Source organism: Anas acuta, chromosome 1 (genome assembly GCF_963932015.1).
Source record: "Anas acuta chromosome 1, bAnaAcu1.1, whole genome shotgun sequence".
NCBI lineage: Eukaryota > Metazoa > Chordata > Aves > Anseriformes > Anatidae > Anas > Anas acuta.
In genome coordinates this window covers 158,253,422-158,269,637 of record NC_088979.1, presented here as the reverse complement: position 1 = coordinate 158,269,637, position 16,216 = coordinate 158,253,422, and the positions used below count along the sequence as shown (strand labels likewise).

The following is a 16,216-nucleotide window of genomic DNA, read 5'->3' as shown; positions in this document are numbered from 1 at the left end:
GTTGAGATCAGGACAGTTCAGTGGGTAAAGCAGAAGCCGTGCACAAGCAAAGCAAACCAAGGAACCCATTCGCTGCTTCCCATCGGCAGGCAGGTGCTCAGCCACTTCCAGGCAAGCAGGGCTCATCACGCAGAGCGGTTCCTTGGGAAGACAAACACCATCACTGCCAGCATCCCCCCTTCCTCCTTCTCTACCCCAGCTCTATTGCTGAGCATGATGCCACACGGTGTGGGACACCCCTCTGGTCAGCCTGGGCCAGCTGTCCTGGCTGTGTCCCCTCCCAGCCCCTCACTGGCAGGGCAGCGCGAGGAGCAGGAACAGCCTTGGCTTTGTGCGAGCGCTGCTCTGCAACGACTGAAACCATCCATGTGTTATCACCACTATTCTCATCAAAAATCCCAAACGCAGCACTGTGTGAGCCTCTATGAAGAAAAATCACTCTATCCTAGCCGAAACAGTGACAGGTGCATGTAGGATTTATACTTCAAGCTCATAGCCGGTGAATTTGTGAGTATGATCAAGAATTTATGTAGTTTCAAGAAAAGTTTCCTCCTTATTTTTGCAATATTTATAAAATCACTTGTTGGTAAAAGAATATATGGATGTGGTGTTTTTTTTTAGATGTACTATAAAATGTACGAGGAAGCATTAATGTTAAAACCAGCATTCTTAAAAGCTGTCCTTGTGTGGTGGTTGAGACCCTTAATTATGGACACTTAAGAGTTTGTTAGGCTTTATTTATTTATTTTTTTTTCCTGAGAGCTGTACTGTTTGCAAGTCATTCTCTAAAGATTATAGTTGTTGAGAAAAACCTTCTTCAAAGTTTTGAATGGACATACGACATTCCTGAAGTCTAGAAAAAGCTGGGTTTGAAAATTCTTGTAAGCACAGATTTCTCTTTCTTCGTTCTGAAGAATCACATCACAAATAAAATCTTTTGGACCATTAAAATTCTTCTGAGTGGGAAAAGATAGCAGCATCAGTTGTGTAAGGAACAGTAACATAGTCAGGCTCTTAATGTCTATTGTAATTTCATTAGTTTTATGTTTAAAAACCATCACCTTTAAAGCAGTTTGGTTTTTAAACAATTTGTCAAAGGATTTTCTTACCACTGTCCCTTGGCTTTTCTTCAATTTTGCTCATTGTTAGGGCGTTTAGACTGTACTGCTACAGTTGAGTGCATCGTGGTGGTTGTGATTGCATAACACACGATTCTATTCCAAATTACTTCCTACTTTTTTATCATCTGCAAATTAGAATTCCTGCCAAAATAACCCATCAAGACAGAATCTCTTTTAGAGAACCTCTTCTCCTGCTCTTAAAACAGAGTACATGTATACTTCTGTTGCTTATAGTGCCAGGAATAAAGGAAGCCTATGGCTAATTATGGGTTTGAGGGAGCTGAGTATTTTCAATATTTTATTAGCTCTGTTTGACAACACTGAATTAATAATGTAAAAATACCTCTCTCTTACAGCCTTTCATCCTCCTCACAAGAGAGGGATCCTGTTACAGACAGGTGTTAGCACCTGTACAGAATTGTGTTGTAACTTATGCAAACTCTCGCCATGCTCTTGGTATTTGACAGTATGGCCAAAAACATAAAGTCCACGCTTCGCATTATCTGAGGTGACATACATTTAAATAGAGACATCCACAACAAATCATCACCTTTGCTTATCAAGTATTTCAAATGCTCTCTTCTTGGAACTCAGTCAACAAAGAGAAATTGATAGGAACTCCTGCCACCCTCCCAAAGAGTTTGCTACCCCGAAGACGTGTCTTTTTCAGGATCCAGTCAACACCTCTTATGTTAAATACAGCCTCTAACGCTAGTGGGAGTTCTCCTCCTCACAAGTACATAGCATTTTGCATATACATAGCTCAGTAATTAAGCTGCTTGTTCAGAGCCTGCAGCAGTGGTGGTTTAACACCAGTAGGTAGCTAAGACCACAGCACCACTCTGTAGCTCCCCCTCCTCAAAAACACACGGGAAGAAAATATGAAGAAAGCTCATGGGTGAAGATAAGGACAGGGAGATCGCTCACTGGTTATTGTCACAAGCAAAACGTACTGGAGCACTGAGAACTAAAGCAAACTGAAAACACCTTCCTCCCCAACCCCTGCTCCTGTGGGGGCTCTCCATGGGCCGCAGCCCCCTCCAGGCCACATCCACCTGCTCCGCTGGGGGCTCCTCCACCCCTGGGGGGGCTGCAGCGTGGAGATCTGCTCCATGTGGGACCCATGGGCTGCAGGGGGACAGCCTGCTCCACCAGGGGCCTCTCCACAGACTGCAGCAGAACTTAAGCTCTGAGGCCTAGAGCACTTCCTGCCCTCCTTCTGCACTGGCCTTGGGGGCTGCAGGACTGCTTCTCATTCCTCTCTGTCCCCACTGCTGTAGCACAGCAATTTTTTCCTTTTCTTAAATCTGCTGTCAGAGGTGCATCCAGCATGGCTCACTGACTCAGCTTTGGAGCCGTCTGGAGCTGGCTGTTATGTGGCATGGGGCAGCTGCTGGGCTCTGCTCAGCTGAGGTAAGCTCAGCAGTATGGCTCATGCCAGAGCAGTTCCCAGCAGCTGGTCTGGGGCTCCTTGGGGGGCTCCATCGTAGGGCTGGCCGTGGGCACTGGCAGCCAGACCCCTCAGGTGAGGGAAGCAGATTGCAGAGCTTGAGGCAGTCATGGTCCTGACACACGAGGGATAAGCTTATGGTTCTGGTCTGTATTCAGCTGAACTGTAAAGTCCAACATTAAAGTTGATTTTAAGGATATTAGTGACTGAAGAGAATAAAAATTTGTTCTCTTGCATTGTATAGAGTGAAAAATAGCTCCTACAACATTGAATAATTGGTGATCGTTTGATAAAGATATTACAGTGCTTTCATAGTTACGTTCTCCTTTGAACCAAGATGACAGACTTCTCACCACTTTCAGCAGTGTTGTATTATGCTTGATTCAGGTTCCCAGAATCTTAAGAGTATTTCTTCTATGCATATGAAGGTAGTGAGCATGGTCAACTGAAGTTTGCAACACAGAGAATGATTAGAGTTCTTCATTATTTGTTAATCTGTTAATTTCAGATTTCATAAAATAGAACTTTTCTGCATATACAAGCTCCAGGGCAGGTACCTCTGTAACACTGTAAAGTAAACCCAGCAAATGTTTGCATTAAGAAGTAATACTGAAGCTGCAAAACTGTGGAACAAAACTTAGGTTCTGAGCAAAGATGAGCTACTGTTTAGTTCTATGTTGGGACTTGAAAAAGTCATTATCTATTAAATGGAAGAATGACACCTAAAAAAGTCAGTGCAGAAGAGTATTTCAATAGGAGGGTTAGCTGTAAATATACTCACATCTGAAACTTTATAAATGCAGTGCTTTCCTTGCCTTGTTTTTAAAAATACCTTTGACTATTACAGTTCTCATGATTGTGAAGCATTATCCTTGCTAGAAAAAAAGGAGTAGGGCAAGAAGATAGATCTCTGTCAGTCTCCTGATCCTACAGTACTTTATGTAACTTGAGCACTAGGAGTCTCTGCTAGACCACTTCACCATCCTAAGTGTTGCCTTTTTTGTCCTTGGGGATGTATGTTGCTTCTTTTCATCCTCTGTTTCTTGTTTCTTCACCAGGCTCATCCATAGGATCGAAAAATAAAAAACTCCAAGGCACATCTCACAGGAATTCATAGAGCTGCAGGAAGATATGTGAGACTTCGGATGGCTTAAGTGGATGTAAATTCTCTTGCTGTGGAAAACGGTGACCCTCCAATTTCACTCCACCACTGATGCTGGAGTAGCATTTGTATGGTAATGTAACAAGTCAAGTCATTCATCAGGCTGCAAACTAACACAGAATAAAATAAAACTTTGTTGCTGGCTGTAAAGTCACAGATGCACCAGTGCTGGCAGCAGGGGGAGGCAGGAAGCTCAGGCCAAGAGGTAGTTAGGGCTAGCCCTTTTGGTGACAGAACGGATTTGCAGAGGCCAGTAATGAGTCTGTGACATTAAAAAGAAAAGACCTTGCCACCTTGTCAAGACAGTGGACAAAGTAATCACAGAGGTTTGGAGATAACAGATCTCTCCGTTTTATATTTACCGAGTTAGTGAGAAAAATATTAATGTGTTGCTAAGTTAACTTAAAGTAATTGTATGACAGAGAACGTTAAGGAGAATCTTTAATTATAATTTTGAAGTGCCACAGATACAATAGGTAGGATTTTTTTCTTACTTAGTCAATTTATGTAAAATTTATTTTTCCAGATATTGCTTTCTGTGCAAGTTCATTATGACTACAATTTTTTTTACAAACAATAAATTAAGCTTTCACTCTGCAGTGTAGTTGATTTCCATGTGCTGCTGATCTGGTGCACCAGCTGTAGCAGTAATTAGTATTCAGTATTCTTGTTGGAACATGCAAATCCTGCAGGCCAGAACATGAAGAGCTACAGAAAAGCATTAAGAAAACTTAAAGTAACCGTAGGCTCTGTTGGAAGATATGACAAAAATTGAGAGTGTCATAAATCATGCTTTGTTACGGGAAGGATTATAGACCTAGCTTTTCTGATGGGAAAATGATATTGATGTAATCGAATTTCCTTCAGGAAAACAATGCAGAGAATGCTATAGACAATGATTGTAGAATGGAAATTCTTACTGCAGTCTCAAAAGGCTAACAATGGAGCAAATGTATTTTCCACTTGTACTTAACCTTTGTAATTGCTATTGGTGGATAAAATTGGTTTAAACTGTTCAAGATAAGCTTTCTTGTGCATAGCTATTTAAACTAGACACTCGGTGAAATAAAACTTTAAAAGAAGGTAATCTTGAATTGTGTCCTTGAAAACACCTGCACAGTGGACCTCCACCAAGGTAGTCAAAAGATTCTTCACTTAGTTAAGAGGGAAAAATTAATGTTCAAACCAAACTGCTTTCAAAATATTTTGATTTTTTTTTCCTAATTGCAATCAACTCTTATTGTTCCCATAACTAAGAAATTAGTACATTTTTGAATTGTAGAATATTCCAGGCAGGAACAGGCCTCAGGAGGTGTCTATTCCAAACCCCACTCAAACCAGGGTCAGCTATGAAATCAGAATTTCAGATTTTTATTTGCTCTTAATTTTCTACTCCGAATTTTTGGCAAAATATTGTTATATGTGTAACAGTTCTGGTATGTCAAATTGTCACAAAACAGTACATTCTTCTTCTGAAATAACTCTGCAAACGGTCCATCTGTCCTACCCAAAAGTGTGTCTTTATTACTAATTGGTTCTCTAATTTGCTTTTAAGATTTTTTTTTTAATTAAATTGTACTAATTTCTGGTGCAGTGTGCATAAGCAGTGCAATATTTTGTTGCTAGTATTTTATGTAAAGGAAGAAAACATCTGAAAGAGTTAGCTGACTTGAAAATCTTTAAATAGTGATTGTGCTGCAGCTCACAATATGCAGAAGTAGGTTAACAGAGTACTACTGCAAAGGTGTTGCTAGGTGTTAGATCTTCGGAGGAGATAAAGCTTTTCAATGTAAGCTTCATTCTCATGTTTTTTGTGTACGTCTGTCATCTTTTGCTTTAATTTAACTAACAATGCTTGCGGGAGAGTAAGAATTGTCTACAGGGACCAAATGTTTCTGTACTCTTCCCATCCACATCATATACTTCCAAGTACTACAGTTCTTACCTTAATCAAAAGATACCTCTCTTTCCAATTAGAAGAGCAGAATGGAAGGCCCGTCTGGATGCCTACCTGGGCAGCCTGCTCTAAGGAACCTGCTTTGGCAGGGGGATTGGACCCGATGATCTTTCGAGGTCCCTTCCAACCCCTTCAATTCTGTGATTCTGTGACTCCAAAATGATTTACATTTTTATTTGTAAAATTGCTTGAGAAAGGTTAGAGATCACTGGGGTAGGAGACAGTTCCCAGAAGTTCTAGGAGGGTAAAAGTGAAAATCAGTTGATTTTATTTGCTATATATACAGTTTTTCTACATATATAACCGCTTTCATCAACACTTTTCATATGGTTAAACAACACTATTCCTGCACATAAAATAAATAAATCTGTGTTGTGTAAAAAATTCCTTTATACTGGCACCATTTATTAATATGTTCATATAGCAGTATATATGTTGGTATTAAACATCTTCATCCTTCTGTCTGCTGTATAACCCAAGCATATTGCATATTTGAAGCAAAGTAAATTGTGTACATAGAGAAATCCTTTAAGAGTACTTGTATACAGGTTTGTATAAGATAGTGTTCTTATTACAGCTTTTTTTCAGAAAAGTAAGTATAGTGCTTCATAATTTGTGTCTGTTCCTTTTACAGACTGCCTGGCAAATATTTCTGTCTAGATACCCAAACAAACAAAGAAGGCATACATCTGAATATTTAATCCTGCTTTAAGGCAGTGTCTGTAAAATCATACAGAATTCTTCTCATGAGGATTTGGATTTCTTACTACAGTATTGATGGCTAACCAACATCTGTTTTTAGGAATAAATATTTTTTGCCTCCCAAGTAGGGCCTCATACTAATTACAAAATTGACCTTCAAGTGCTCCTGTTATACTAAAGGATTAGTATGCATTCAGAAGAAGTTATGGGTTTTGCCCTTGCTTTGCATCAACAAAATTCCAGTTTTTAAGATGTTAATTATGTCCCTGCTGATGGCAGGGCCAATTAGACACTTTTATTCTCACAGGGAGTTTATTATTTTGTTGCTCTTTGTGAAAGCAGCAGGGGAAAAACACATCTCTGTGAGTTGAGTATAAAGATAAAGAAGTTTGCAAATAGAAAATAAATTACTAATTGTATAGTAATATAGTAATGAGCTTTAAATTCTGCAGGGATGTCACCTTCAGACAATTAGGAATGTGCTTCACTTACCTGGAATATGTTTTCCCCAAGATACTTTTACTATTAGAGATGTTAAGCATCTTCTTTCTTTTTTTTTTTTTGACAGGAAATTCTGGTGATTAAAGATCATGGCAACCATAGAGGAACTGGCCCATCAAATTATTGAGCAGCAAATGGGAGAGGTACATACATTTTGAGAAATATTTAAGAAACTTTGAATATTAAAATGTACAGACTAATAAGTAAAAACCAAAGTTACAAGAGAAAATAAGTTTTAGTATACCCAAAGCTTCAGGAAACCCTCCCATGGAAGACTAGAAGATCTTACTGTGTCCATCTTAAACTTATACAGCAAAATCTTTCTTGGCCAAAGTTTACCCCAAAGAAATGAAGCTAAAGAAAATCTAGCAGTGTTTCCAGTAAGTAACTAGCTGTTCAGCTGTGCCTTTTGGGCCTATAGGGGTCTGCAGAGAGCTGTCTGGTTGAGCAAATTGCTTTGCTCACTTTTCACTTACAACACGTACAGTCAAGGGAGTTGTCATTGCATAGCTTCTACTTTCCAACTAAGCAATTGCTTCACTTGTCATTTGTTTTTTTAAGTAAAGGTTTGTCATGCTCATCACTATAAAATATTTGTTGGTGTTTTGTGTATGTCAGGGGGAAGATCGAATTCTTGTTTCTGCAGACTTTGTTTTTCTTGTTTTTTTTTTGTACACCATTGTACAGAATCTGTGTGCTGCAGCTAGACAGCTTCCAGAGATGCACAGATAGTTTGCAAGTGTGGCTAACTGTATACATACTTGCTTATCTAGAATTTCCATCAGTAGCACTTCTCTAATAAGATAGGAGCAGAACAATTATATTTTTAGCTTGAAATATTCACACTCAGTTTCTTGTCAATATCGAATTACTTTTGTCAATATCTTTTTTTGTCATTATATTTTGTCAATATAGAATGACTTTTCAAGTAGTTTTTGTTCCTCTCCATCATGAATTGAAGTAGAAAGGTTGGGGGGCAGGATGGTTAATCTATCCTGTATAAATTCTTGTGGGTTTTGTTATTGTAGCATCTGAGAATTGCTAAGGCTATCTCCAAGGCCATGAATGGTGTATGTGGTGTATCAGTTTTTCTTTCTCTCTGCGTTCACAGGTGGGAATGGTGTATCTAGCATAGTTTCATTTTGTTAATATAATAAAAAGGCCTAAGTAGGGCTGTGTTTCCTGTTTCTTTGTTTGGAAACTGTGCATTAGTCAAAGCTAGATGATGCGTGTGCCACTTGGAAAAGAGGATGATGAGTTCAAATGACAGTGTTAGCCTCTGTGAGAGTTGTTCTCAATTTCATAATGTGATTTCCATGAGACAGTGAGCTTATCTGGTGTCTCACTGCAATGGGAAAGGGAAGGTCATTTTTCTGTTTCTTTGTAATCAGATAAGTCAGTTTCTTCACCAGCCAATACAAATGGAAGTTTTTCTGCTGAGTTAATGAGCTGAGTAGGATCAGAGAAGCTTGAAGCCTAAAGGAGATGACTGGTAGCCAGATGAAGAGAGGCAGAGGAAGAAGCTGAGGAAGTGGAGGTGTGATACTGCTGCATCTGTATGCATGGAGCTGTTGGCTTGTTTCTTTCTTTATGAAACTGCAGCCTTGCAGTTTTCACAGAGATCCTTCTGTCAACATGTAGGTTAGGATTTGTCCTTTAGTGGTTTTAGTGTTTTACTGTGCCTGCGATTGTCATTTCTTATTTGGCAACGGTGTGGCTTAAGCATTCCCCAGTCCTCACTTAGCCACTTAGTCTCGTGCTATGGTAGTCTTGTTCACGTGAGTTCTCTTTGTCATTGTGTGGTAGACAAAACTGGAAAAAAAAAATATATATATGGCATACCGGAGGACTCTTTTTCCTCTGGGCTGTGGTCAGTCTGCTTATCTGGTACAAGGTGCAGCCCAGTCTGGCACAAAGCAGATGTGGTTAAAAGAACTAAAAAGAATAACCTAGAGCTGCGCAAGGTGGGATTGCATAAGTGAAAATTACTGTCAAAGAAGCACACTGCCTGAAAGGTGGGGTCAGCAAGGAAAGTCAGTCTTACAGGGGCCTTCATGTAGTATTTCACATCCCTTCTCACTATTGATCTACAAGCTGTAATCGGCTTGGTGATGTGCATGCTGGATATGAGCTTTGAAAACCATATTGCAAGCTCTATGGAACTTCAGTCTTTTAGCTAGCATTTGTAATTCTCTGAAATGAATGAATAGTTTAAATTGAATTTACAAGAAAAATTTATATGAGTAGAACATGAAAAGAAAAACAACAGGTGTGCCCATTCTGAAGAAAATGTAAAGTGCTCCTGTGTTTTATTGCAATATAATAGTGAGGAGAGTTCTAATGGAGTGTTTTGATTTCTTTGTAATGTTAATCCTTGATATGGGACATTTCAAAATACAAAATTATCACAAATGATTTTATGATTGTTTTCACAAAAATGTGTTTTTGCCAATTTGGGACTTTCTTTGCATAAAACCAAAACATTAAAAAAAGAATGTATAGCCTTGCCCAAGTGGAGCATTGTGCAATGTTTATCTTTTCATGCTTCTCATCAGATTTTGCTAAGTGTGAGATAATTCATATTTCTGCATGAGAGTCATATTACTTAATTCACGTAGGGAATTTGTCAAGAACCCACAACAATCTTCTTTCTTTTATCTGTGGTTCTGTACACTAGATATGTGGCAGTTTCTTTCCACAAATCTGCCAAGTACCAGCAACAGAGGAAAGTTACACATTTTTCTAAACAGAATCTATCATATACAAACAAAATATATTTTTAAACAAATTTTAAACAAAACTGCAATAAAAACCTTTATATAGAAGCAAAACTGTCAAGCTGACAATATTTTGTGGGGATGATGAGCAGTTTTACTTTATATCACATGTAGATTGCAACACTGTGTAAGTGTAAAGCAGTCCTGGAACACATAGCTTATTTTGTGCAGTTAATACAAGTTCACATAAAAATCTGATTGCCTGTAAGTCACCCATCGTGCATGTCATTTGACAGAGTAATGCAGCATTTCTGTTCTTGAAAGTACCTCCTTCAAACTTTTAATCTTGATGTACAATTGACTCTTCTTTCTCCTTTACTTAAGCAAAGTGAATGAATTGTTTAACTACTAAAACTGTTCACATTCTTGAAAAATCCATTATTTTTGGAAAGCAGTGTTCCAAATGTCTTCGTTTGACAACCATTTCTTTTGATGGTGCAGGCGGCTTTAGTAGCACCCCCTCCCTCCAGTGGCTTAATCCCGCTGTCTCATTTATTCTGATGCATTTGCTTCTGAGCATTGTGGTAATCTGGACTGAAGGCTTGACCTATGCTAAGAACAGCCTATGTTTCTCTTTTGCTGGACTATGTTTTGACCTGCATCAATATCCTATTCCAGATCACTGGATGACTAAACAACCAGGTTTACCTACCAAGCTGAAGGGACAGAATCAAGTAGGTTATAAGAGCTGAGGCCGGTGCCAAAAGTAATGCAGTTTGGGGTGAAGTTGCAAAAGTAGGTTAGGTTGACTGGAATTTGTATTTCTGCTGTAAGGGAAAGTCTTGCCTAGCACTCCTTCCTCCTTCTCTTGCTCACCTCCAGCTGTGTCTTCTTGCCTTTCTTGTGCTGGCATTACCACTTACATAGTAGTGTGGTTGCAAAGTCAGGAGGAAGAAAAAAGCTCTCAACCAGTCATAAAACATTATCTTTATGGCACATATAAGTATATATTACTTAAATTAATTATGGGGAAAAAGACACAGTTGAATAGGAGCATTTTTAAACGGTGTAGAGGCTATGAATTATTAGTAGTACAGGAATTTCAGGATGAAACATTTTTTGATCTGTATAAAGAGTTATGCTGCAAAACATTTGGGAAGTTCCCAGGGAATGTAAGCCAAAAAATTTAGTCTGAGGGTATCTAAACACTGTGAAGACAAATGTCCTTTGTACTACAAAAAGTCCTGCATTTTGAACCAAGCCTCTGTACGTAGCAGCTGTACTTCTCATTTTCTGTGAACAAATAATCTAACGAATAATACCTATATACGTTTGGCAACAGTATGTGACATTTTTTAAAAATAGTGATAATTATTAAAGCACTTCCACAAACTATCTGAGAGTAGAGGCTTAAATTTGTTTTCAGATACAGTGCTTGCTGAATTTGTCCATTTCATTGATCTGCTCTAAGATTCTTGGTAGTTCCCCAGTAGAGTTCTTTGGTTTTGGTTTTACTTCTTTGAGGCTCAGGAGAACAAAAAAGGCCAATTGCTGTGTTTCCACACCAAAATTTCTTTATTCACTTTATGTAAGCCATTAAGGTAAAAATAATGTTAGTTTATGTGTAACACAACTATAATGAAAGCTATTGTGTTTAGTTTAGAACATGAACATCAGCAGTAATAATTTGGAAAATACTCAGTCTAATTGACTGAAGTGGATTTGCCAACAGTTGATTGTTTTACTTAGTGTTTCTAAATTTCTAAGTGAAGGTATTTTAAAATAGCTTTAAAACGCTCGTCATGAACAGAATTTTCTAACTAGCAAAATTAAGCAATTAAATTAGATTGCAAACATTTGAATTCCTTATATAGGAAGTGTGTCAGACTTTCCATAGCCTTGTGCAGGGAAGTCAGAAGTTGGTAAAACTTTACAGTAGTTCATCCATTGAGTTAGTATATCAGTCCTTAAGGTAATATATCCATTGTCAATCCATTACATTTGTCTATTCTTTCTAGATTACCCATTCCCAAGGAGCTGTTACACAAACACTAATGGATGGGACAGCACAACGAATCCAGATCGTACCTTCAGATTCAGGCCTCTCTTTACCACAACGTATACAGGTATGCTTCATCCAATATATTTTAAAAGTAATTATGAGCTATTTATTTCCACCGATTTTCATGTATTGTTCTTTTTCATTTGTCTCATGTTATTTGCTAGAATGTAAATATTCAGTCCTAGGTGCCAGGGGTTGTTTTTATATAAATAGAAATAAAATATTATTCCAATGCTTTCTCTCTTCCTTTTTACTCCAAAAAAAATTAAGATGTACAAAAATTATAACTGCTGAATAGAATAAAGATTTTCCCCTAATACTGTAGTGATACTGCTCTTTGAAAACTTTTAGATTTAAACTTTTGAGATTCATTAATTCAACTAAGTCGTTGGAGACAATTTGGAGCGGGGATGAGGGGAAATACTGCATTATATTGTTGATACAAGTCTGAGAAGTGTGTTAAGGAATGCTGGTTTGGGCCATTTTAAACCAGTGTTATGCATCTCAGTAAGCTAATTTATAGCCTAGCGAGGTAATAATCTCCAGCTCATGCGAATGCTCTATTTTAAAATTTCCTCTTGGAGAAAAATACTAACCACAGCAGAGATTTAACAAATATTCTCAGACACATGTTGTTGCACACAAAAACACTCCAGTTTGTGAGCCAACTGTTAGTATAATCTTGGTTGCTTTTTCTTTTGCTGCTTCAGTCTTCAGTATTCTTCCCTGTTTTTTTTTTTTCCTGTTTCAGTGTATTGCATTCAAGCTTTGTCCTACCTTCCAAGATTCTTCAGTAGTGCCCCCATACATGATCTTTTGTTTTGTTTTACCACAGCCTGTATTCTAGTCCTGGTGTCAGCCTTATCTATCCAGTAGATTTTTATTCTTTCAGCTACCTCCACTCCTTTTCTATGCTTTGTGTACAGCTGTAACTTTAATTAATTTGTATTAACCAGTTAACTCATGTCTCTTTATCCTGTTTTCTTCATCAGTATCTGTATGCTGTAGTGGGAAGCCATTTAATGTAATTTTAGTATCAGGGTCTGCATGTAGGCCAACATATAAAACCACGACCCTTTGAAAGGCAAGACAGTTGTGTTGATTCAGAGCCAGTGGCAGACATCTAGACCCTTTAGGAGAGGGTATAGGGGGGAAGAGAGAACTACTTTCAGATAAGGACTGTAGCTACTGAAAATCTGAAGAACATAGAAGAAGTGTATTTCTAGGGATAGTTTTGTTCCAATGTCCTTTATATAGTTTTTCATCATCTTGGGTAGCTGGGGTACCACTTGTTTCTGTCCCAGGTACTTTGTCCCGTGTCTTTTGTCACCATACTCATTGATTCTTGCTTCAAAATGGATGGTGAGTGCTTTGAGATAGTGGTTGTCTCTTGTTTGAGACAGCACTCAGTAGAACAGCATCCTTCCTGCAACAGGCATCTACAAACATGGCAGCAGTGTAAATAATAGTAAGAAATTAGGTATGGGATAGAAATTAGTAATGAAAACTTTCCACAAAGAAGAATTTTGGTGGAAAAATAAAATAGGTTGTATGAACAAATACATTTCAGTCAAATGTTCAAAAAATATAGTAGATTGGTTCATTTTGAGCTTATCATTTCAGTTAATATTTTTTGCTTTTTTTTTCATATAGAAAATTATCTGAAATCTTGAAATACAAAATCCTCATTAAAAATTGTAAATGTTAAATTTAAACTGTTCTTTAAAACATATTTCACTAGTCACCCATTTTAGGGAAATTTAACATTTTGTCTCAGTGGTGGTTTCATGCTGGTAGGCAGCTCAGCACTACCACACCGTGCTTTCACTCCCCTGTCCTCAAAAGGATGAAAATAAGACGAAAAAAAGCTCACGGGTTGTGATAAGGACTGGGAGATCTCTCCGCACTTACCATCACAGGTAAAACAGACTCAACATAAGGGAGTTTAATGTAATTTATTGCCTATCATGAGCAGACTAGAGCAGAAGGAAACTAAAAGCAAACTAAAAACACCTTCCTACCCATCCACCATCTTCTGCCTCCTCTGCCCAAACAGCACAGGGGAGCAGGGGCTGCGGTCAGTCCCTAACGCTTCATCTCTGCCGCTCCTTCACAGTCACTCTCTGCCCTGCTCCACATGGGATCCCTCCCATGGGATGCCGTCCTTCACAAACTGATCCTGCAGGGGCTGCCCAAAGACAATATGGATCCTTCAATATGGCTCTGTACCACGGGGTCCATCCCCCAGGAGCAAACTGCTCCAGCACGGGTCCCCCACGGCTGGGCGGCAGCTCCCCCCAGACCTCTTGCTCCTGCGTGGGCTCCTCTCCATGGGCTGCAGCTCCAGCCCGGGGCCTGCTCCATGGACCGCAGCCTCCTCCAGGCCACATCCACCTGCTCCACCGGGGGCTTCTCCACCCATGGGGGGGCTGCAGCATGGAGATCTGCTCCATGTGGGACCCATGGGCTGCAGGGGGACAGCCTGCTCCACCAGGGGCCTCTCCCTCCACAGGCTGCAGGGGAGCTGCTGCTGTGTGCCTGGAGCACCTCCTGCCCTCCTGCTGCACTCACCTTGGTGTCTGCAGGGCTGCTTCTCACTCCTCTCTGTCCCCACTGCTGTAGTGCAGCAATTTTTCCCTTTTCTTAAATCTGCTGTCAGAGATGCAACCAGCATGGCTCACTGGCTCAGCTTTGGCCATTGGTGATTCCCTTTTGGAGCCATCTGGAGCTGGCTCTTATGTGACATGGGGCAGGTGCTGGGCTCTGCTCACAGAGGCCACCTCTGCAGCCCCACACCTCCAAAACCCTCCATGCTACCAAAACCCTGCCACCTAAAGCCAGTACAGTTTCTATAGAATAAAAGTTGAATGCCACATTGTTAAATGACATTTCTGTTCAAAACCAGCAGGTAGACACATCCTTTTATGTTTAAACATGCCTTTTTTTCCTAAAAGAGGAAGCGAGAATTATTGAGATATTTATTGAAATGATACTGAAATTAAACTCAAAACTTGTTAAAACTTGTTAACAGACTAGTCAATAAACAAAATGAAAGAAAATACTATCCTCTGTTATCGTCAGGACACTTAAGTACATGGGAGAAATATATTTTTAGGCAGACAATCCTGAAGTAATATATTCCTGCTTTATGGCATGATCTCTTTGGCAACGCTGAATTTCAGATTATTGAGAAACACAATTTGTTGTCTTTGAGCCCTGATGTATTTTCTTGAGAAGATAAGTAGTTTTCTCTTTCCCTCTGATTATTTTCTCTTATCTCAATATTTTGGTACTGGAAGTTGTTATAAAGTTGTTATACTTGGCTGGAACGCTCCACTTCCAAAGTCCCTTTGAGATTTAGGTGGAGTTTTTGCAGCTATCTGCCCATAAGGATTTATTGCAGACAGGCTGCTCTTAATTGTTTGAACTGCTTTCTGTTATCCTGTGTGTTGTCAAACGCCTGAGAGCTGCAGAGAACATTTGCGCAAATTGAATAGCTTTGTATGGACATTAACATTACACTGTACGCACTATATCATGCAGTGAAAATACCTACCTTTTAAACATAAGGGTCTGGACAATAATACTAAGTAGATAGTTTAGCATACATATCCAAAAAAATAATTTCAGTCTTAGCTCAAATTTGTATCTTCACTGTCTGGAAAATCTCAGGTTTTGAGCTAGCTTTATATTATACTTCATATAAACCCAACTAGATACAGTATATGCCTTCTTTTGATGTATACAGTTGCACTTTTAGGTTTTGATAATGACACAGATTTTAGATGCATATCTTTTAAAGAATACATCTGGGTATTCAAGAAACAGCATGATATTCTGTGTTTGGCTTTTGTGTCTTTATGCATGCAGTTGAGGATCACATGCATTGGATTTCTTCTAATCCCAGTGAAGTAGAGGTGCTTGGAGAGGGGAAGGGAACATCAGCTACTTTGGAAATAGCCAGAAAGGACACAAGAAAAATAAAGATTGTAAAATGAAGACAAATGGAATCTAAGGAGAAGGTTGAGGGAAGAAGGGATGTAAAATGGCAAGGAAGTTTTGCCTTTTAAGGAATCATAAAGGAATTGAAAGAAGAAATAAAGGACTGCTGTAGTCATTTGTGGTCCTGGGTATGTGTATATCTTAAAAAATTGAATGGAAAACACTGTATTTATCATCTTGGTAACTTCTGCAGGGTTTTTGTCCTATCTTCCTATCCTGCCCCTCTGGTATTCTATAATTACCTGGTCTTCTAGCCTGAATAGGTCTTAATTGTGCTTTGCAGAGGAAAAAAAAAAAAGGAAAAAAAAAAGTTAGATGCCTGAAATGTTAACAGCAAATTTGATTGATCTGTAATTCAAAAATAGTTTGCAGGAAATAGTCATTGTATAATGGTGCTCCTTAATCTCTAGAATAAACCAGGCAGTTCTTGGTATAAGCTTTTGGAAAGAAAGGCAAGAAGTGACTAAAAGTGTTATAGTGGAAGATAGATGGAATCTTGATTATTTTCTCAGAGAATTATAATCTTCTTAACAAAGTTGGCA

The 16,216-nt window shown here is 38.8% G+C and overlaps 1 protein-coding gene across 10 annotated transcripts in view; it reads left to right on the top strand.

Annotated features, from left to right (window-relative positions):
- Positions 1 to 16,216, top strand: part of NR2C1 (nuclear receptor subfamily 2 group C member 1) — a 48,360-nt gene that overhangs the window by 10,422 nt on the left and 21,722 nt on the right. For 6 of the 10 annotated variants that reach the window (XM_068668539.1, XM_068668534.1, XM_068668513.1 and 3 more), the window contains exons 2-4: positions 3,630 to 3,806; positions 6,961 to 7,036; positions 11,629 to 11,736. In XM_068668539.1, coding sequence (XP_068524640.1) covers positions 6,983 to 7,036; positions 11,629 to 11,736 — 162 coding nt within the window. In that variant the 5' untranslated portion in view covers positions 3,630 to 3,806; positions 6,961 to 6,982. Of the gene's footprint in view, positions 1 to 3,629; positions 3,807 to 6,960; positions 7,037 to 7,101; positions 7,274 to 11,628; positions 11,737 to 16,216 lie in introns of those variants that run through there. The other 4 variants (XM_068668548.1, XM_068668521.1, XM_068668527.1 and 1 more) reach the window with 3 other exon arrangements.